Source organism: Glycine soja, chromosome 6 (assembly GCF_004193775.1).
Source record: "Glycine soja cultivar W05 chromosome 6, ASM419377v2, whole genome shotgun sequence".
NCBI classification, from domain to species: domain Eukaryota; kingdom Viridiplantae; phylum Streptophyta; class Magnoliopsida; order Fabales; family Fabaceae; genus Glycine; species Glycine soja.
The window spans coordinates 16,612,367-16,635,181 of record NC_041007.1 but is presented as its reverse complement, the minus strand read 5'-3'; the positions used below and the strand labels follow the sequence as shown (position 1 = coordinate 16,635,181).

At 32.3% G+C, this 22,815-nt stretch overlaps 2 protein-coding genes across 2 annotated transcripts; both read left to right on the top strand.

Moving 5' to 3' along the window:
- Positions 1–8,827: 8,827 nt before the first annotated feature.
- LOC114416509 (pentatricopeptide repeat-containing protein At1g18900-like) lies at positions 8,828–12,218 on the top strand. The gene is made up of 2 exons (XM_028381398.1): positions 8,828–8,961; positions 9,375–12,218. The coding sequence occupies exons 1-2, from the start codon at positions 8,956–8,958 to the stop codon at positions 12,015–12,017; spliced, it is 2,649 nt and encodes an 882-aa protein (XP_028237199.1). The 5' UTR covers positions 8,828–8,955; the 3' UTR covers positions 12,018–12,218.
- Positions 12,219–16,313: 4,095 nt separating this feature from the next.
- On the top strand, positions 16,314–19,454 carry LOC114416508 (protein NUCLEAR FUSION DEFECTIVE 4-like). The gene is made up of 2 exons (XM_028381397.1): positions 16,314–17,017; positions 18,011–19,454. Exons 1-2 carry the CDS (start codon positions 16,529–16,531, stop codon positions 19,193–19,195), a joined length of 1,674 nt encoding a protein of 557 aa, XP_028237198.1. The 5' UTR covers positions 16,314–16,528; the 3' UTR covers positions 19,196–19,454.
- The last annotated feature ends 3,361 nt before the right edge of the window (positions 19,455–22,815 follow it).

Below are 22,815 nucleotides of genomic sequence, written 5' to 3'. Positions count from 1 at the left end.
GGCATTGGCAAAACCCAAACAAATCTAGTATGATCATCAACAATAGTAAGAAAATATTTATGACCATGTATAGAAGTGGTTGAACAGGGACCCCAAATATCAACATGTATTAAAGCAAAGGGAGAAAGAGAATGAGAATTGTTGACAGGAAAAATTAATTTCTTTTGTTTGGCTTTGTGACAAGCATCACAAATAATCTCTCTGACAGAATATAAAATGGAATAATATTATTTCATGGCTAATATTCTTTCATTGGATAAGTGTCCTAATCTGCAGTGCCATATATCAGTGAATATTTTATTACAAGAATTGACATAATTGGAGGGATTGAGTATAACAAGGGATGTATTATTGTGATGGCTAGAGGTTGACTTGAGTTTGTACAAACCAGTTTCAACATCAATTGTACCAATCATCCTCTTGGTGGAGATTTCCTGTATCAGACATTTATTAGCCAAGAATACAAGCTGATAATGCATGGAATTAGTCAATTTGGAAATGGAGATCAAATTGAAATTGAAATTAGGTAGATACATCACATCAGTCAGAACAAGAAATTCTGAAATGTGCACATTCCCAAAGTATCTAGCAATCAGTTGTTCTCCATTAGGGAGGCTAACAGTGATGGGAGAAATCTATTTACACTCACTATATAAATCAAGGGAAGATGCAATGTGATCAATAGCCTCCAAGTCAAGGAGCCAAGTATTGAGATCAAAATCATTGTTTATGGTGCAAACTATAGGTAAAACACTTCCTATATCAGAATCAATTTTAAGAATTGTACCCAGTTGATTGATATATGCTATCTGTGTAGAAGAAGAAGATCCAATGGTAGATGTTTGTTGTAGCAAACTCATTAGAGCTTGATATTGCTATGATGTCAATTTCATTTCTGAATTCTGTCTTTCCTGAATTGTAGTTGTTGTTGTTGTTGAATTCTCATTATTCGTTGGTTTTGTAGTTGTGTTACTGATATTAGCACCAGGCACCTTGTGCAAACGATGTCCTGGTGGATATCCATGTTTCTTGAAGCACTCTGTCTCATTGTGGCCAGTGATACCACAATAATTGCACACTTTGCCGTTTTTGTCAACATTTGAGCCTCTGCCATTACCATGAAAAGTTTGACCTCCTCTTTCTTTATTCGATGAAAAATTACTTGGATAGCCATTCTTTTTTCAACAATCTTCAACAACATGTCCATTCTTCCCATAATAGCTACACAAATTTCTAGAATAAGAAGCATTAGTAGCATTAATCAAGCTGAGATTATTCATATTAACAGTCCCATTAAGTTATCTTTCTTTTTGAGTAGCATATGAGAAAACCTTATTAATTGAGGGAAGAGGATCCATCATCAGTATTTTGAACCTAACATTATTGTACTGATCATTCAATCCTCTTAAGAACTGCATAACTTGATCTTGTACCTTCCTTTGTTTCACAATTACTAGAGCATCACATAAACATTTTTGAACATAGCTACATTTTGGATCTGGTCTCCTAATTCATCCCATATTACTGTTAATTTCGTATAATATTCTGTAACAGAGACATCACCTTGTTTGACGGAAGCAACTTCCTGTTGTAATTATGAGATTCTCAACAAATCACCTTGTGAATATCTTGATTTCATATCTCTCCAAATATCAACGGCATTATCCAGCCACAATATACTCTGTCTGATTGAAGGTGATACCGAATGTATCAACACGAAACCACCATATTGTTGAAACGTTTCCATGCAGTATGAAGAACATGATTAGGTGCTGGTTGCAGCAAAGAATCATCAACAAACTCTAGCTTATTTTTCGTACTAAGTGCATTAGACATTGATCTGCACCATGAGTTATAATTTGTGGGATCAAGAAGAGGAGAAACAAGTGAGATTGATGGATTCTCACTCGGATGCACATAATATGGACTATAAGGATTGAGCGAATCCTCTAGTGTTGAAGGATTGGGTGAAACCATGGGAGAATTGAAACAATGCTTGTATCAGGGAAGAACAAAGAGAGTGCGCAACAGAGCTCTTCAATTGAAGAGCTCTGATACCATGTAAAACTCATGGCACAACATATTCTAAAACAAAGAGAAAAAAACTCAAAAAAGAAGACGAAAGGAATACTTCTTATTACTCAATTCGATCATGAATACATATTATATACAAGAGTTAGTTTATAACAAACTAACTGACCGCTATGACAGCTAAGACAGTTATAACTACTCTAATTGAAATGAGAAAAGACTAATACCATTATAACTATTCTAACTGAAATGAGAGAGAAGACTAATAGTGAAAGCCATGAAACCATGGACCACTTGTTTTTCTCATGTAATTTCACACATGATATTGGAAGAGATGGTACAATTTGCTTGGCATTCGATGCTCCCTCAAGCTCCAATAGAGCACGTACTTTTGGCAAAATTTGCATGGTATCACATATTCGAGGGATGACTCTTGGTGGATTCTCGGGTGGAGCTCTATTATTTGAATATTTGATATGAAAGGAACAAATAAGTAATCTTTGAAAACAAATCCTTTGACAAAGATAATTTGTGGCACAGATGTTTGTTCAACATTTGGTCATGACTGACAACTTAGAAAAAGGACTTCTCAATGTCCTTCCAGCAATTGCAAGAAAATCCAGGAACTTGCCTCATGAATCTGTGACTCAGGCCAGTGGGATTTGATCATGTTGGTGTTGTTGATTTGCTGAATTCCTTTTTGGTGGGAGAAGAATTGTATCTTCCCATATGCGATCATTCTTATTAAAGTTGGTGGTATAGGATAAGATCCGATCTCGCATTCACTTGGTGTATGTTATGCTTTCGTTGTGTAATTTCTTGGTGAACATAGTGAGGCTGTCTGGTTTAATTGCAGACTCGTACTGCGTTTTGTGTCTATGGAGGGAGTATGAATCTGACCCTCATACTTGTAATTAACTGCACACCTTGTGCTTTGTGAAATGAATGTGTTATTGTTGATCTGAAAAAAATCACTCATCACCATAGTTCATTAAGAAAAAAATTATGAAAAAACCTTTTTAAAAAGAAAATAGTCATAGAACCCAAGTTTAGGGTTCGAGGATCGATTAGGTATATGAAAAGTGTTAATATCCTATTATCCTCTTCCTAAAATGATTACTTCTAATTAAATGTTTAAAAAATTAATAACTTTAAAATTATTTATTTTACCATTCAAACTAACATTTTTTGAAGATTTTATTTATTGTTATTTATTTTTACAAAAGAATTTTTATTATTAGAAAGAAGTTTATTATTATGAAAAATGACTATTATTTTATTTTTTATCTTTCAATTTATATATATACATATATATATATATATATATATATATATATATATAATCTTTTTAGCTTGATAGGAGTAATTCCTTGCTTTTATGTATATCTAGGTGTAATATGACGAATCAAAATTATGTTTCGGCGAATAGAAATTTAAAATTTGTGTGTTGATATTTTTTTTTTATCATTTTAATTTTAATTTTAATTTTAAAAGCTTTCACGATAACCAAATGAGAAATGCATTCAAAGTAATCATCATAAACTTTTAATGGCTTTGATAATAACCAAATCAGAACGACATCTAAAGTGGCTATTGCTAAACTGTTATTAAATTTTGTTCCTTTCAGATTGTAAAATTATTTATTTTTTTATTTTAATGTTTATCTCTTTAAATATTTTATTTTCTTCATATTTTAAATTTTCTTTTAATTTTAAAATGCTTTTGCAACAATTAAACCAAAAGTGCATCTGCGAAGTAATTGCTGTGGACCTTTTATAGCTTCTATAATAACTAAATTAGAAGTGCATCCAAAGTAGTGACTACTGAAGCTTCATTTTATTAAAGTTATTATTAAAAATGTTATTATTATTAATATTATCAATGTTATTTTATATTTCTAAGTTATGATGAAAATATGTATACAATTTAAGTTCATATGACTGGCTAAAAAATAATTATTAAGATTATAATATTTTATAATTTTATCATAATTTTAATTATTAACTTTTAATTAACAAAAATAGAACTTTAATTTTACAAATAAATAATATAAAAGAAAAATTAAAGATAATGCATTAAATGTTATAGTCATAACATCAATTAATGATAAAATTTTAAAATAAAAAATAACTGGCTAAATTCTATTGATTATTTAAGATGAGGTTGTTTAATCCTATTTTTACTTTAAGTTAATTAGACAAACCCAATAAAAAATAGATATGTCAAAAAATAAAATAAAAGTAATATCTTCTTGGCCATCCCAATTAAAATAGCCTAGCTAGCTCCGTTCTTACTCTCATCTCTTTAATTAATTTTGATTTGATTTGTTTGAGTGCAAAGCTCAAAATTTGTTGGTTACTTGTGAAACGTAAAAATGAAAGATAGCATAGTGCAATACATAAGCCTCGCGGATCATGGTCAAACTGCTTCGTGCTAATAGAAGAAAAAGCCCTCAAACCCTAACCTCACAAAACCCTACTACAATTCCTCAAGCGATGATGACGATGAGAATGTTCCCCGATTTTGAGGGCTGCGACTACCTCAACAGGTTCTTAGGGTTTGGCATCGCAGAATTACCCACCCCAACAAAATTATGGTCAAGCATCACAAAATCAATATAAGGTTATGGAAATAAAACTTAACTTTTACTATAAATAAAAGCCATTTTTAAGAGTATCATGATCTTGAACATATTCAAAATATACATAAATATATAAAGTCTGAGGGGGCGGGGGGGTATTGAAATTTTAGTTCATATATACACTGTTCTGTGACAATTCTCGGTCTCATTGCGATGGACAAAACATGCAACAATGTAATCAGTTTCCACGGGCCATTACCAGGTGCTACATATATATCCCACAGCCATATGTCATCTTTTGTTTGATTTCCTAATACTACAAATGATAGAAAGTAATAATATAATTTAGTATGTGTATTTCAAGTTTTGGAAGTTCTAATATATACTACAAATGATAAAAGTAGTTAGTAAGGTTGAAGTCAAGTGAAAAAGAGATCAAATCAAAAGGATTCTTGTGTTAGTGAATGAGAATCGTTGTTAAATAGTGGTCTTAGTTGTAAGTGTTGAGGGTTATGTTAACAGTAAAAGTATAATGTTGAGGTTCCCAATGAAAATCACACTTTATATTATCTGTGGAAGTGTCTAAGGCTTAAGTTGAAATGATATATATGGGTTTATGTATGTAGCTCATAGACGAGTCTTAGAATAAGTTACCCAGTAGACAAAAAAATTAAGACAACACAATACTCTTGATGGTTGATAGTTGACAATATTTGGTGAGGATTTCATGCGAGTCTGGTCATATGCAAATTCTTTACTTAAACAAAAAACATGTTGGAAAGAAAGTTTTACTAATATCCCTATCACTTGGAACTTGAATAAAAGAAACGGATTGTTTTGTGAATAGTTCTAATTGAATAGATGAAAATAAATAAAATAGTTGTTTTAACAACATGCTAATAATTTAACACATCATAACTAAAATATACTCCTTCATATGAAATTCTGAAGAAGTAAATAGTTCTAATTAATGCGCACATGCATAATTTCAAAATTATTCTAAAAAAATGTGAAATGAAAAACATTGTTTAATTTATTGCAAGGTTCTTCCTAATTCATATGAACTCATATCACCCAACAATAATATATTGTTCATTATATCTTCTTCTTTATCCCTTGTCCTTGCATGTGCACGCATTCTTATATCATTCCATCGTCATTTTCTAGAACAATATTTTTTTTGTCTCGAATTGATGAAATTATTTACCACCTTTGCAGGAAATTAACTGTAATAATAATAATAATAATAATAATAATAATAATAATAATAATAATAATAATAATAATAATGAATCATTGATTAGTAAAGAAGATAATAATGACAAATGATAATGACAAAAGAACAAAACATAAAAATAACAATTTGTTTTTCAATGATTAATATAATTTATCATTGTTTGTATTCTGTTGACATCAACTTGATATTGTGTTCTATCCTATCTCCTACTTTTATTTTTTTTTGGTAAATGAGGAAAAATAAAGAACAAAAGACAAGAAACTAAGCAACACCCTTTTGAGTCCTCCATGATCAGGAGACCCAAAACATCAAGGGGAGGAAAATCCCATTCCTGAATCTGGACGCTTCCCTGCAAGCGACAACCTATCTGCAACCTTATTCGCCTCACGTGGAATGCATGAAAAATTCACCATGTCCCTTATTTATTGAAAAACCTTACCATAATTATGAATGTCAACTTGTTGCTTTCTTCCCTTATCCTATCTCCTATAAAATCCATTGTTGACAAAATCTTTATTTTTTTTTATCTAATACCGTGTGTGCCTTCTTAAGATTACCACGTAAACTCACTAAGAAAGTGTGCTTTTTAATTATACCCATATCAATTAATTATAGAAAGTAATAATATAATCTTAATATATATTTTTTTAAAGATAAGATTGTGTAATATTATAAAACAAATAATTGAAATACGTCATTTAAATAATACTATTAACTAAGAATATAATTACATCATTATTTCAGTTGAAAATATTGTTCAATTTAATTATTTCTTTTCATTTTTTTTGTATAAAAATAAATCAACTGCAAAATTACCTTTTTAATTATGTTTACTTGAATTGGTCAATGTCACCCTTATCAGGCGGAAAATGATGACGGCCATATTTATGTAAGTGATTGTTATTAAGATAAGATTAAGATTTTAATTAAAAAAGGTGATTTGGTATCATACTTAAAATTCGATTGCTATTAAAAATGATAAATTAGATTATAATTAATTTGATTAATTTAATTATTGTTAAAAGTGATTTTTTATTATAAAAAAGTAACTTATATCTAAACTTAATTTACGAAGAAAGCTAACACAGTGAAAATATGTTTTCTTTGCTTTTTCAAGGTATTTTTGTTGAAAGAAAATTATAAGAAAGGGTATTTTTGTTGAAAGAAAATTGCTTAAATAATCACTTTTGTTTCTCAATGTGTAATTCGCTGACAAATGCGTCCCTGAAAGTGTAAAAAGTGCGATAAATATATACCGCCGTTAACTTCCATCAATCATCGTTAATAAAGTAGACTATATGATCCAGTCACTAAAATGATTGTCAACGTGAATTGTCAGCATAGGGATATATTTGTCATAATATTTTTTTTACTTTTTGTCTTTTCACTCCGCTGACAGATGCATCTCTGAAAGATGAAAATACAAAATTTAATGCCTGAAAATGTAAAAAGTACAACAAATATATCCAAATATTAATAATAGATTATGACTAATTATTATTATTATTATGTGTTTATAATTTAGTGCTCCTATTCGTTTAGTATTTATGCAATATATATTTTTTAAATTGTCTTTTAATATATATTTTTATTATTTTGATTTCCTTGTCAAATCTTAATCTTTGCTCTTAAAAAAACTTTATTTTATATCTTATAATTTTATCAAATTTCTACTAAATTTCTCATTTTTAATCTTTAAAATTATTCAATATCTCAATTCCAATTTAAGTACTCTTATATTTAGATTGAAAATAATATGTCAAGAGTTTTGAGTAGAAAAAACACAACCGGCCACGAGACCAAATTTATTTATTTTAAAAAATAATTTAATCAACTATTTTTTTTTTTAAAAAAAGTCTCACAAAATTTAAACTAGATAAAGCTAAAGTGGAATTTTAAAAAAAAAGTCTCACAAAATTTAATCAATTGAGTTACCATTTAAAAAAATGAAAGTCTTTTATTTCTTGAAATTTTTTGTTTCTTTAATTAATTATTAATCTTTATTATGTATTCTTCCACAATATGTTAAATGGAATGCAAGGTCATTGGAGCCTCTAAACGAATAGGATCAATAAATTATAAACACATAAGAATAATAATAATAATTAGTTACAATCTATTATTAACGTCTGGATATATTTGTCGCGCTTTTTATACTTTCGGGATTAAATTTTGTATTTTCATCTTGTAGGAATGCATCTGTCAACGGAGTGGAAAAACGAAAAGTCAAAAAAATACTATGGCAAATATACCCATATGATGACAATCTACGTTGACAATAATTTCAGTGACAAACTTCAGGGAAGTTAACAAAAAAGGGTGACTTACGGAAGTTAACGACGGGATATATTTATCGTACTTTTTACACTTTTAGGGATTAAATTTTGTATTTTCATCTTTCAGGAATGCATTTGTTAGCGAATTACACATTGAGAGACAAAAGTTGCTATTTACCCAAGAAAATTATAAGAAAGGAAAGGAGGTGAAGTTAGCGAAAAAGGGTGGGAAATAACAATGCCCCTGTCTTGATCACGCGTGCAAGGTGGGGAGAACTATTGCGGCCCACGCGTCTACTTACACTTAAAAAGAAAAAACAAAAAAGCAAACAAAGAAAAAAAAAACAATTGTTGAAAGGACTATGGAGAGCGTGTCGGTCACGGTATGTTTCCATTAAATAAAATATGCACTAAAGTTTTTCTTAATATGTAGAAAATCTAATAACAAATTAGTACTTAAAAAATATAATTTATTATAAATTAATTGTTAAATATTATAATTTAACGATAAGTAAGTTTCAAAAATTTAAATGAAAGATTCATTTATTAATTTTTTACATATTAAAAAATAAATTTATATTTTTCTAGAAATCAATTTATTTCCACATAAAATAAAATTAATTACATAAAAACAAAATAAAATCTAGACCGGGTTGCACCGGTTCTTTCGGGTCGGGCGCGTGAGATCATAGCTGATACATTAACATTAGCTTCTGCCCCAAGTTGTTGGAAAAGTCTACCTCTTCAGCAGCATAGGAGCCGCCACCCCTCATTCTCTCACCTTCTCAACCCTTCTTCTATTCTCTATGCTTCCACAACACCATTGAACGATGCAGGTACCTCTCTTCACTCCTTTAATGGCCTTTCAAATTTAGTTAATTTACGTCACCTATGGCTTTGTTATTTAGGGATGCATCGCCTGTTTCATGTTCTGGGTTTTCTCTCTTGTTGTTCATGGTTAGTGTCTTTCTGGGTGAAATCGAATTGCCGCTACATTTTCTTTTTCGGGGAATTTGTCTGTTTCAATAAGGGTAGCTGATTTTGTATTAGGCTTTTGTTTATGATTATAATTATAATGTGCTCATGCTTATAGTGACTGCATTTTAATTTTGTAGTGGCTGTTATGTTGTTTGTTTGCTTCCATTGCTGAAAGTTCACAGAAAAATCGGCTTCTTTCTGCTGATGCTTACTGCTTTGGTTTTTGTGTTAAGAGTTTCCTGACCGTGACATGTTGAGTTTTTATTCACAGAATATGTTAAGAGCAAAGGCGATAAGTAGTACCCTCTCAAGCAATGCTAGGAGTATTTTGCTTAGTGGTTCGCGATGTAATGCAGCAGATGGAAATTCATGCAATTGCCCCGAGGATGAAACATGTGTGTCGAAGAGACAGCAGAGGAAAAACAATGAAGATTTACTTGCGCCAAAGCCACCCTCCTTGGTGTCCAAAGCCACGTCTCAAGTTGTAGGAACACTGGTTTCGGGAAACTTGGCTAATGGGCCTGCTTCCCACAACGTTGGGAGTGTTGGTCAATCTGGTTGTGTACAAAAAGTCCGGCCTCCTTCGTATGCACCGAGTAAATCGGAGTCTGTTACATCTGCTTGTGTTGTTGATGGTGTTCAGGAGCATGTTGCTCACTCGTCTTCTCTTAATGCTGACCAGTTTTATAGGGCCGGTATTGCAGCTGTTAATTTTATTTCTGATGTAGTTAATTATAAGTTGCCTTTATCAGATGGCATGGGAATACTAAACTACTCTAAAAATTGTATGGTTGATCCTGCCAGAGCCCTACCCAAGATCAGATCCTCCAATGTGCAGCAAATTAGAACGGAGAACTTTACCTCTGTTCATCCCAAACCACCTGTTCCTGCTCATCCGGGGCCATCAAAACATACAAATAATAATCACGGTGCCAAGGGAAAAGCTAACAAATCAAATTTAGCTAAAGGCTTTAAGTACGTTGCTGCTTCAGGGACAGAGAAGTCAGGGGCAGCTCCAAATATTCCTGTAAATAACCATGATCGCAGAGCCTTGCCACAGAGAACAAGAACCAATTCAAACCACTTTGTGACAAATTTTGGTTCCAACATGCAAAGTTCAAATCCACAGATGGCGCGGCCATTCAAAGAAAGTTTCAATAAACACACAAGGGATCTGAATATGCCAGCAGGAATTGCTCCGACGCGGAGGCATTTTACTAATTCAGGGCATGTTGTGGAAGGGGTTAAAGATATACTGAAACAGTTAAGGTGGGGTCCTGCTACGGAGAAGGCTCTTTATAACCTGAATTTTTCAATTGACGCATATCAAGCTAATCAGATCCTAAAGCAACTTCAAGACCATTCAGTTGCTTTAAGCTTCTTTTACTGGCTAAAGCGTCAACCAGGCTTCTGGCACGATGGGCATACTTACACCACCATGGTTGGTATCCTGGGCCGTGCAAGGGAGTTTGGTGCTATAAACAAATTGCTAGAGCAGATGGTCAAGGATGGATGCCAGCCTAATGTTGTTACTTACAACCGTCTAATTCACAGCTATGGCCGTGCAAACTACCTAGGGGAGGCACTGAATGTGTTCCACCAAATGCAGGAGATGGGATGCAAGCCTGATCGTGTTACTTACTGCACGCTCATTGATATCCATGCAAAAGCTGGATTTCTTGATGTGGCTATGTCTATGTATGAAAGAATGCAAGAAGTTGGCCTTTCTCCTGACACATTTACATACAGTGTCATGATCAACTGTCTTGGGAAATCTGGTAATTTATCTGCTGCCCATAGGCTATTTTGCGAGATGGTTGATCAGGGTTGTGTTCCCAATATCGTCACATACAATATCTTGATTGCTTTGCAAGCTAAAGCAAGGAACTACCAGACAGCATTGAAACTGTACCGTGACATGCAGAATGCAGGATTTAAACCTGACAAAGTTACTTATAGCATTGTAATGGAGGTTCTTGGCTACTGTGGCTATCTTGAGGAAGCAGAAGCAGTGTTTTTTGAGATGAAACAGAACGACTGGGTTCCAGATGAACCCGTTTACGGTCTTCTGATTGACCTGTGGGGAAAGGCTGGTAATGTGGAGAAGGCTTGGGAATGGTATCATGCAATGCTGAGAGCTGGTTTGCTTCCTAATGTGCCGACTTGCAATTCACTTCTCAGTGCATTCCTCAGGGTGCATCGATTGCCAGATGCGTATAATCTTCTCCAAAACATGGTGACTCTTGGCTTAAACCCCTCTTTGCAGACTTACACTTTGCTTCTCAGTTGTTGTACGGAGGCACAATCACCGTATGATATGGGATTTTGTTGTGAGCTTATGGCAGTCTCTGGCCATCCTGCACATGCTTTTTTACAGTCCATGCCAGCAGCAGGACCTGATGGTCAAAATGTGCGGGATCATGTAAGCAAATTCTTAGACCTTATGCATTCCGAGGATAGAGAGGGCAAAAGAGGGCTTGTAGATGCAGTGGTGGATTTTCTTCACAAATCTGGACTCAAGGAGGAGGCCGGTTCGGTTTGGGAGGTGGCTGCACAAAAAAATGTGTATCCTGATGCCATCAGGGAGAAAAGCACTTGTTATTGGCTTATAAATCTTCATGTCATGTCTGATGGAACTGCTGTAACAGCATTGTCTAGGACACTTGCTTGGTTTCGAAGACAGATGCTGACATCTGGGGTTGGCCCTAACCGGATAGATATCATCACTGGATGGGGTCGTAGGAGTAGGGTGACAGGTTCTTCTCTTGTGAGACAGGCAGTGCAAGAACTGCTGCATGTATTTAGTTTCCCATTTTTCACTGAAAATGGCAATTCAGGTTGTTTTGTGGGATGTGGGGAGCCTCTTAGTCAATGGTTGGTCCACTCTTATGTGGAAAGAATGCATTTACTATAGTTGCTAAATTGTAGCATCTTTTCCCCATCTGCTTAGACACAATTTTGTTGTGGGAAATGAACTCGGACTGAGAATTTTATGCACAGTGCTGACATTGTATGTAATTTTAGTTGGTCAGTGTGCAATTATCCAAGTTGTTATCTTAAAAATTTCTATTTTGAAAATGAAAAACTGAATGCTTGTTGGCAGTATTTGCTCTGATATTGTTCAATTTGTTTTTTTACCCCTGCAAAATATAGGAAAACACAGTACTATTAACCATTCTAGTATAACTTGAGTTAGTTGTTAGTTACTTACCTAACTAAGTCTGTTATATTAGGATGGTTAATAGATTATGCACGAAATTGTGTCTTGTTTTGATTTGCCAACAAAAACAAGATAATAGAAAGAGCATAATGGCTAGTGTCAAAAAAGAAAAGAAAGAGCATAATGACATGATATGGTAAATGGGAAACACTACACCTTAATGTTGTCCAAAAGAAGAAAAAAGAAAATGATCGCCCTTCACCTATGAATTCCTTCAGTTTTACTTTGTCAGATATACTATAATGTGGGTTGATGTTATTATTTATCCATTTATATTTTTAATTTCTAACATTGAAGTTTTTATTACTCCATATACTAATGTTTTCAACCTGGGTTACTTAATTTGATGAGCTTGCTAGTTCTAATGCCAGGTTATAATCGAAAAGAACTTGGGAGACTTGCACATTATGCAAGATGGTGTGAATGATATATATTTGATCGGAGTTAAATTCAATAGTCATAAATTTTGGCTACATTGTGAAGCGGCTGTCTGGAAATGCAAGATGATATATACGTGACTGATAGCGTCACGACGTTACTTTAAATACGGAGAATTGATTGAATCTTCATGCCATATGTCATGGAATACAACATAAATACAAAGGTCTGAGAAATAAATAAAATATCATAAAAACATGGAAACGCGTGACCACCAGTAATTACAAAACTTGGACGAGCTATTAAGTCTATGAAAATACGAATTCGCATTACAGTAGTTCACTATGATCGAATTGTAATTCTTTTTTGTGTGTGTGTGATCTGAAAATTCTGTGTATCAAAAAGCCACATTATGAGATTATTTGTTTATTTATTTTATAGAGAGGGAGAAGGTATCGGTTTGATGAGTAAGTAATGGTGGGAGGCACTTGTAAAGATATTTGTAAAGAGGTGTGTATAAAGATTAAAGAAAGAAACATTAACTTACTCTAAAATAGAGATTGGAATAAGCCATACTGCTTAGTGACCTAGCCTCACATGCTACCCTTTTTTCAGGAATAAATTAGACCAAAGCTTTATAAAAAGCTTATTTGGTTAAAAATTAGGTCATTTAAAAAGTGTTTTAAGCCTAACAGATTGACTTACTTAACTAATACAATTTTGTTAATATTACTATTATTACAATTTTGTAATGTATTAAAATCATATATGTATTACTTTTTTACATATTAAAAAGAAACTTACATAAAGAATCAAAACATATAAGTTCATTAAAGAATAAGTTTATGTTGGATTTAGAGTTCTTATTGCAAAATAAGTTATGATAAATATCATATTAGACCTAAAAAAAGTTTACATCTTTAAATAAATTAGATTGAAATCTTATAAAGTGTAATGTCTATCTATTTTCACTTTTGTCTCATCACTACTAGAAAATATACTTTTAAAAAGATCACTAGTAATAATTAATAACAATATATATTATTGAAAAGATTGATATTTTCTTCAGTATTAAAAGATCAGTATATAATCAGTGGTATAACATATATTAATTATAAGATTAATTAATTAGTATATATTATTTTATTTAATTTTATTGGAAGTAGTATATATATTATTAATTAGTATATATTGTTATATATTAATTAGTGTATATTATTTAATTTTATTTTTGCTGGAAAATAATATTTATTATTAATAATAATATATATTGTTTTAAAAAGAAATATTATGATGTATATAATGAAAGGACTTTGAAGAATATTAATCTTATCAATATGATTAGTTGGTGAAAAATATTAAATATTTCATTTAATGTTCCAATTACCATATTCTCTCTTTGAAGAAATCCAATGAAGGAAGGTCTAATATGTGACAATAAAAACTTCTTGAAGCCTCATATATATGGATACAAGAAAAAGAGTTGTTGAAGCTTTAATTTAGCTATTTGTTTTAATTCTTCTTAACTCTCTACAAAACTTGTGTGAATTGTGAAAAATCTTTAAGATTATGTTTGATAAAATTAATAGATAGTTAGAAGCTGAAAAATTAATTTATTAAATTAGAAGTATTCAGTAAAATTAACTTTTAAAATAATTGAAAAGTGTGTAAAATAACAAAAACATTGTGATTTATTTTAAAAAAATATAACAAGAAAAATAAATAAATAAATTAAAGATAAAAAAATGAAAAACTAAAAACTAGTATGAAGAAAAAACATTAGAAATTACTAAAAAAAACTTAATTATTAAACAATTAAATTAATTTTTTAACTAATAAAAATGATAAATATTAGGTGAAATTCCTTGTCCAACATAACCTAAATGTATATCCGCACTTAATATTTATACATCCTTTTGATAAGAGCATAAATATTGGGAGGCTTACCTTTAACCAATTTCCTAGTAATGTTGATTGAACTCTGAAGAGACTTTATAGTAAAGAATATTTAGGTTGTTTACCTGAAGAGAAAAGATACTACTATTTGAGTTGAGCCTGAAGAGGTTAGTTAAGTTTTAACATGATATGAGTATTGTTTTGAAAAAAATATTAAAATTTAATTTACAAATAAAGACGAGAAGATATATTGAAAGAGATGGGCGGTTAAGAAAAAATTCTATAAACACTATTGTTGAAGAAAAAAAAATCCTAAAAACACTATCATAAAAGAAAAATTTCTAAATTTCTCAATATAGGATAATATGTTACAAATATAATTAATTTTTGGTAATCATCTTAATATAAAATATGCACTAACTATGTCGATAATGTCTAATTTCTATGAAAGAATCTAATAAACATTTTTAGTAGAAACATAGAATCTGTCATCGTAATTATGTTTTTTTCTTCATCCATCCATGATATTACAAATCCAAACTTAATTTTACTCAAATTAACAACTTCATCGCATGTTATAAAATATGAGCATGAAGGAAAAATCCACGTTGATACGAAGAAACTAATATTAAATGGCTTGAAAACTAATATTAAATTTGTGTCAGTGACTTATTATATTGGTTGAGAAAAATAATAATTACTTGTGTGTTTTAATAAAATGATTCTGAGTTTAAATCTTAGTTAATTTTTGGGTAATAAATAAATCGTACTATAAAATACTTATATTGTGTGTACTTAAGATTCTCAATAAATATTTATTATTATTTTTGACGAAAATAACTTCATAAGAATATCATGATTAAAAAAAATATAGTGAATCTGGCTTGAATATTTTAAGTTCAAGTTAAATGATTATTTTCTCTTATTAATTCTTATGTGATAATAAATAAAATTAGGCAAAATTATAAATGATTATTTTCTCTAAATAATTATTATGTTTGATTTAAATTATGTTTACTTTCCTATTTTTTTAAGTGATTATTGTAATATTATACTTGCAACGATAAAAAAGAAAAAAATTTACCCTAAAATTATATTTTATCCTTAAATGAAATGAAATTTGGAGCCTAATAAATTAGTCTAATAGAAATATACTGATATTTTGGTCCAATAAAAAATTATTGACATTTACGTTCAATAAAAAATTATTGACATTTTAAGACAACGAAAAATTATTGACATTTTGATCTAATAATGATAATTTACTGACATTTTAGTCTTATGGAAATATAATGACATTTTGATCCAAAAAGATTATTGACATTTTTGTCAAATAAAAAATTATTAACATTTAGGTTTAATAATGGTAACTTACATTTTCATCCAATAATAACTTATTGACATTTTTGTTCAATTTATTATATAATCATGTTCACAATTAATTTTATGACATACTCGTCCTTGTGTGTCATGTAGATTCTCTTGTTAATAGTAACAATTAACAAATGAATGAATTTGTCCCATTTTATACTTTTGGGGACTAAAAAGTGAAATTTTATCTTTCAGGGATAAATTTGTCAATGACTTACACTCAATGATGAAAATGATTATTTATCCTTTAATTTTAATAAATAAAATAATTTTATTTTACTAATTAAAAATTACAAACAATATCGATCATATAAATTCTAATATACCCGACATTATGAGTTGCTGACACTCTTTCTCTTCCTATTCAATTGTGTCGCTTTCCAAGTTTCTCGCGGTCCAGTTCCAGTTAAACAATTTCCTTTCTCGGTTTTCATGTCATTCACGTCAACAAAACAAAATCAACCGAACCAATCCAGATTAGGAGAAAACAACAACAATTAACAAAAACAAAAACCATTGCATGAGATAGATAGAAAGTTAGAAACCGAACCGAATCGAGGATGGGGTGGGTGGCGAATCGGTGGACGGGCGTCGCCGCCGCCATATGGATCCAGTGGAGCTGCGGCGCATCGTACACCTTCAGCATCTACTCCTCCGTGCTCAAGTCCACGCAGGGCTACGACCAATCCACGCTCGACACCGTCTCTGTCTTCAAGGACATCGGCGCCAATTTCGGCGTCCTCTCCGGCCTCCTCTACTCCGCCGTCGTCCCCTACACAACCCACCGCGCCTCCGCCGCCGCCAAGTCCAAATGGGCATCGCTCGGCGGGCCCTGGGTCGTCATCGCGGCCGGCACCGTCCAGTGCTTCGCGGGCTTCATCTTCATCTGGGCCTCCGTCGTGGGCCTTATAAGCCCGCCGCCCGTGCCGGTCATGTGCTTCTTTGCGTGGCTCGCGTCCAACGGCCAGACCTTCTTGAATACCACCAATGTCGTCACCGGCTTGCGCAATTTCCCCGAGTACAGCGGCACCATCATTGGTATCATGAAGGTAACTGAAAACAAAACAAAAAAGGTTAAATGAATAATCATTTGGTTTTGTACCGTTTTTTTATTACATGTATCCACCGGTTTTCTGCATGACTAATCTCCGAGAACTTGGCTAGTTACCTTTGATGGGGTCTTTGTTTAAGGGGACTGAGTACTACCACTCCGACCAATCACTTATTGATTGGTTGGCTACTTTTTAGTTTCAATGAAAATGGAAACGCTAAATGTTTATTTTGATTTAACCAAAAGATTGATGATGTCTTAGTTTAATTTTAGAGAAATGTCACGAATACACTTTTATGGACACTCATATTATTTTTATTGGTTGAAATCTATTGAAAATCACAAAATTTTATCCATTTAATGATTTTATGTCTTGATTTTGTAGTTTTTAATGAATTTTAACCAATAGAAAGAAATGCCTTTATAGGAGTGTGTTAAAGAGAGTCGCACTAGCACTCCACTTTCAAGGAGCGTGTTAATTTTATGATACTGTTGTTTCAATGAGTTTATTTGTGTCACTGTCAACCAATCAGGGGTATGCTTTAGTTTAATCTGGGGCCTCAAGTTCCAGTGTGGGGTATGCAATTGTGTGAGAGAAAGAGTTTTGTTATTTAGCTATTTATAGCAGAATTGTGTCCTGTAAAGAATATTTGTGTTTTTGTACAAAAATGAGACCAACCAATCAGAAATCATTCTATAGACTTTTAAAGTAGTTGTTATAGAAGTGTAAGAGACTATAAGAGAGGAAGACCCAAAAAGACTATAAGAGAGGTTATCAAAAAGAATCTCGAACTTAATGATTTGGATAGAAGTATGGTACTTGATAGAACATTATGGCGGAAGTTGATCCATGTAGCCGACCCCACCTAGTGGGATAAGGTGTTGTTGTTGTTGTTGTTGTTGTTATAGAAGTGTAACATAGTGACTTGTGATTAGATGAAAGTGTAAAATGTAAATTAAGTTATTATTGAATTAGAATTTTGTTGTTCAGGGATTTCTTGGACTGAGTGGAGCTATCTTGATCCAAATTTACCATACGTTTTTTGATGGGGACCCAGCAACATACCTTTTGATGCTTGCAGCGTTGCCTTCATTCATCTGCGTGTTGCTTATGTTCTTGCTGAGGATATATGAAGTGCATGGCAGTGATTACAAGAAGCATTTGGATGGTTTCTCTGTGGTTACTGTGATTATTGTAGCCTATCTCATGTTCATAATAATTTTACAGAACTTAGTTAGTTTACCATACTGGGGACGGATGTTTGCATTTGTGATTCTTATGGTTCTGCTAGCAACGCCTTTTGGAATTGCTATCAAGGCTCATTGGGAAGAATCACGGAAATTTGCGCAATCCTACACAATTGGGAGGAGTTCTTCTACAAATAAGGGTACTACTTCCTCCAGTTATTCTGCATCAGTGGATCAAGTGGAGTACCATGAGTTGCCTAGTGATGAGGGGCAGGAACAAGTGACTTCAGATGACAAATTGCCCCGTGAAGAAGAAAAGAACCTCTGGCAAGCTATGTGCACGGTTGATTTTTGGATGTTGTTTGTGATCATGATATCAGGATTGGGTTCTGGGCTTGCAACTATAAATAATATGAGCCAAATAGGACAATCCCTTGGCTATAGTACCATAGAGATTAATAATTTGGTGTCACTATGGAGTATGTGGAACTTCCTTGGTCGTTTTGGAGGTGGCCATGTATCAGATTATATCATGCACAGAAAAGGTTGGCCCAGGCCACTGTTGATGACAGCAACTCTAGGGATAATGATTCTTGGCCATTTAATTATAGCATCTGGTTTCCGTGGAAATTTGTATTTGGGTCCTGTCCTGGTAGGTATCTGCTATGGTGCACATTGGTCCTTGATGCCCACAATCACTTCTGAGATATTTGGTGTAAAGCATATGGGTACCATCTTCAATACTATTGCTGCAGCAAGTCCTCTTGGATCGTATATACTTTCTGTCAGAGTTGTTGGATATATTTACGACAAGCAAGCCGATAAAGAAGATAATTTGTGCTTTGGCATCGACTGTTTCATGCCCTCATTTTTTATCCTGGCAGGTGTAGCTCTTCTTGCATTTTTGGTTGGTTTGGCATTGTTCTTCCGGACCCGAAGGTTCTATAAGCAAGTTGTGCTTAGAAGATTAAAACATTATGCAAGATGATGAAGATTGTATTTGCCTGCATTTCAACTCTAGGTAAAGGCTGAGGAATAAATATAATTATATTAATGCAGTTTTCTAGAGGTTGTCTATGAAGATGATTTGAATTGTGTATTTTACATGTTATAAGAGAAATGTACACAGAATTAAAAAAAAAAAAGCTATGCAGTCCACTCAGTTATAATCACCATTATGTTTGATTATGAACATAGATTCCAACTTTTCAGAAGGCATTTCATTTTATTTTATTTTCCTTTCCAAATGATTGATGAAAGACCTTTGACTTATTTTATTTTATTTTCCTTATTTTATTTTATGGAAAGTGTTGGGCTGAGTTCTATTATATTTTCAATATTAATACCGGTACCTATCAAGTTGGTATCAAAGCTCCTGATCCCAGGGAGACTTTGGATGGCATTGACATGCCTCGAGGGAAGCTCGGAAGCTGTTGAATGGAGGATGGATAGAATTCCTGACCTGATCAAGGTGCAAAGATCAAAGCGATTGTGACATGTTAAACAGTACTTTGACATCAATCAGATATCATGGGTGGAGAAGGTGACTAAGAGTGCCTAAGACAGTGGTTTGTTTGGAAGGAAAGGGCATTGAATTGGTTCCGGTGGTTAGAACTGTGGACAAGGGTCATGATTTGGCCAGCGTTAAACCATGGGTTGTTGGGGATGTTTCAGATTTACTTTTCAGAAAATCCATGAGGTGTTAAACTGTTAATGGAGTTGTGATTGAAATTGGAATTCTGATACTCAGATTAGGATTGAAATTGGATGCTGGATTGATCATACAGGTAATTTGGTAGGTCCTTAAAGATCAAGATAGTGTATTAAGAGAAGAAAAAGAGATGAGAGAGAAGAGAATCAAAGAGAAAAATCTATTATTCTGCTCTGCCAAGGGAGAAAACCCTTCTACAATTGTGAAAACAGTTTATTTCAATCACAGAAAAGTGACCCCCTTATTCTAATGGTATTTACAAGTTACAAGTCCCTCTCCTCTGAACTCCAGAACTGTCAAACAGACCTTTCTAACTCTAACTAGTAAATACCCACTTTACTAACTAGACTTCTCAATAATCAATCACCCCATTACAATTCATTGGTTCCTTTGCCTCCTAGTATAGACCTTTAATATCAGAACCTATTGGTTCCTAACAGTATTCAATGTGGGCCCACATACAACAGGAACATTGAAAACGCGGAGAATGTCACTGCAAGACTGCAACTGTTAGTTGAATCTTCATTGCCAGCATTTGTTATGTATGATTGAAAAATGATGCTTTAGACCTAGCTAACTCAATAAACTCAGCAAAGTCCCCCGCAATATCCGCCATCGCTCGTAAATGTTTTTTTTTATTGAGAGTGGTACGTTATTACAAAAATTGACTTTTCAGCACCAAAATAGATAAGGAATAGGCCCTGACGTAGTCCCATACTTGAATTGCTTTTGCCTTTAATTGGTCATTTTTCAGCCTTTGTCCTCCCTCCTTATCTTTGAAAGTTTATTTTGGGATAAAAATTCTTGTGTGTTTTGTCAAGAAGTACCATCCATTTGGAGAAAATGTGATTCAGCTTTCAATTTTTTCTTAACGGAATATTATGTTTTTTTTTATATAAACGATTATTAATGTTAGTGTACCAATCTGATTGCATATTTCATGAACAAATTGGACTAATCCTTTTTAGAAAATGTGATACAACTTTGTGAACTTTTCATAATGGAATGTTATTTTTTTTTTTATATTAATGGTAGTGTACCAATGTGAGTGCCTATTTCATGAAACAAATTAAACTAGCCTAAGGTTTTGCTGTAAAAAAAAGGTCTCGAAGATCATAAAAGGTAAAATAGAAAATTTCAACAAAAAAAAAGTTATCTTTAACAAAGTCAAAAATAAATTACAACATAACAAGCACATGAGTTAGTTTGTAAGTTGTAACTGAAAATGTTGTAGTGCTGTGTTAGTTATAGTGGTTAATTTGAAACTTTGAATCTAGAATAAGATATTAGCTTTATGCATACAATAACGGGCTAATAGGAAGAAAAATTAATATATAGAATTTATTTTTATTTTATACATTGTGTATTCATTGAGCTATATAGTACTTTTTATTTAATTAAAGTATTTACTGAATATATGCACTTTCACTAGCTCAGTTTCGTTGAAGCAAATGCTGCTGTGAATCGTACTGCATGTGAACTATCTATAATATATATATGATACCACACATTTAACAACATTTTTTTTATATTTATTAGCGAATACAATAAACAACATTGATTAATGTACATGTACACCAATTAATAAGAAAACCTGTATACAACAAGAATCTTGCAGAGTTTCATAATCTATAGACACCAATTAAAAAGAAGACCTATAAGTACACTTTCAATTCATTGAAGCAAACAGAATCTTATTAATTAACCATCTCAACATTGACATGTTGTTGGTTTGCGGGCGAGCTAGGGTTTAAGTTGTAGTACTAGTTTATCCCACGACCATTTCGGTTCCCCATTGTCTGTTTGGTGAGCTGTACCATGTTCTGCATGCGAAACAAACACAAGTGAAGATAATGAGAAAAGAAGATGGCACCGCAACAATATGACCTCCCGAATTTTCTACTGGAGTTTTCTTTTCTTTTTCTGCATTCTTCGAACCCCATGAAGATTCAAACACTTAAATCCAAAGAAAAAAATCAACAGAAAATAATTAATTTAGTGCCGAATATTGGAAATCAAGAAGTTGTATGCATACATGTGTTGATAGTATATCCAGTATGGCTGAACATGTTTTTGTTTTTCTAAAAACGAAATCTTATTGGCTACTTTATTGAATCAATTTTCTATATATCCAAAATCAGTTTCTATTTAATTTATCAAACCAATTTGTGATGGTGGATCTGACATCGATCCCGGTAGAATAAGCTCTTGGAGGGAGGAGAGAGACTTTAAATGTGATTAAACCCTTAATTTTAATTTATGATTTGTCTCATAATTGGTTCAAAGAACAGAACTTGTAGTGATATTTTGAGATATCATTGGAGAACTTAAAATCCTAATTACAATTGTATCAAACTAAAAAAAATCTAAACTGATTCTAATTAAAGCTTTTAAGTGCAGAAATAATTTTAAACTGGACTTGCGCCTTAGCTCTTTTGCTCCATTTCCCTGTCAGTTCACTTTATTTTTAGATATTTATCTAACGTCAAATAATAACGTATATGAACGGAATGTTTTGATTTGGTCTCAAGAGCCTAATCTTTTCTATACTACACCTTTCACTACATCAGAAAGTGGTGATTTGTGGTGACTAAAAATATCTATAATTCTTTGTCATGAAATAATGTGTCTTCAATGATTGTGACTTGTAACTCTTCATCAAAGGATATATTTTGAATGATCATATCCTTGATGAAGAGACATAAAGAATAATTGCATTCTTACATTAAAGGATTTTTGACTTTTTTTTTATGAATATGTCTTGAACATAAAATGACAAGACACTTTTATAAACATTATATTTAGAAGAAAAAAAAGAGTATATTCAGCGAAAGTGTAAATAAAATTTACATAATTATTTAATTATATAATATATTATATATGATAAATTTATTGAT

Excerpts from the sequence above, each read along its gene's own strand:
- LOC114416508 (XM_028381397.1), top strand. The coding sequence starts at position 16,529 with ATGGGGTGGGTGGCGAATCGGTGGACGGGCGTCGCCGCCGCCATATGG. Across the intron at positions 17,018-18,010 it reads CCATCATTGGTATCATGAAG|GGATTTCTTGGACTGAGTGG; the intron begins GTAACTGAAAAC and ends TTTGTTGTTCAG.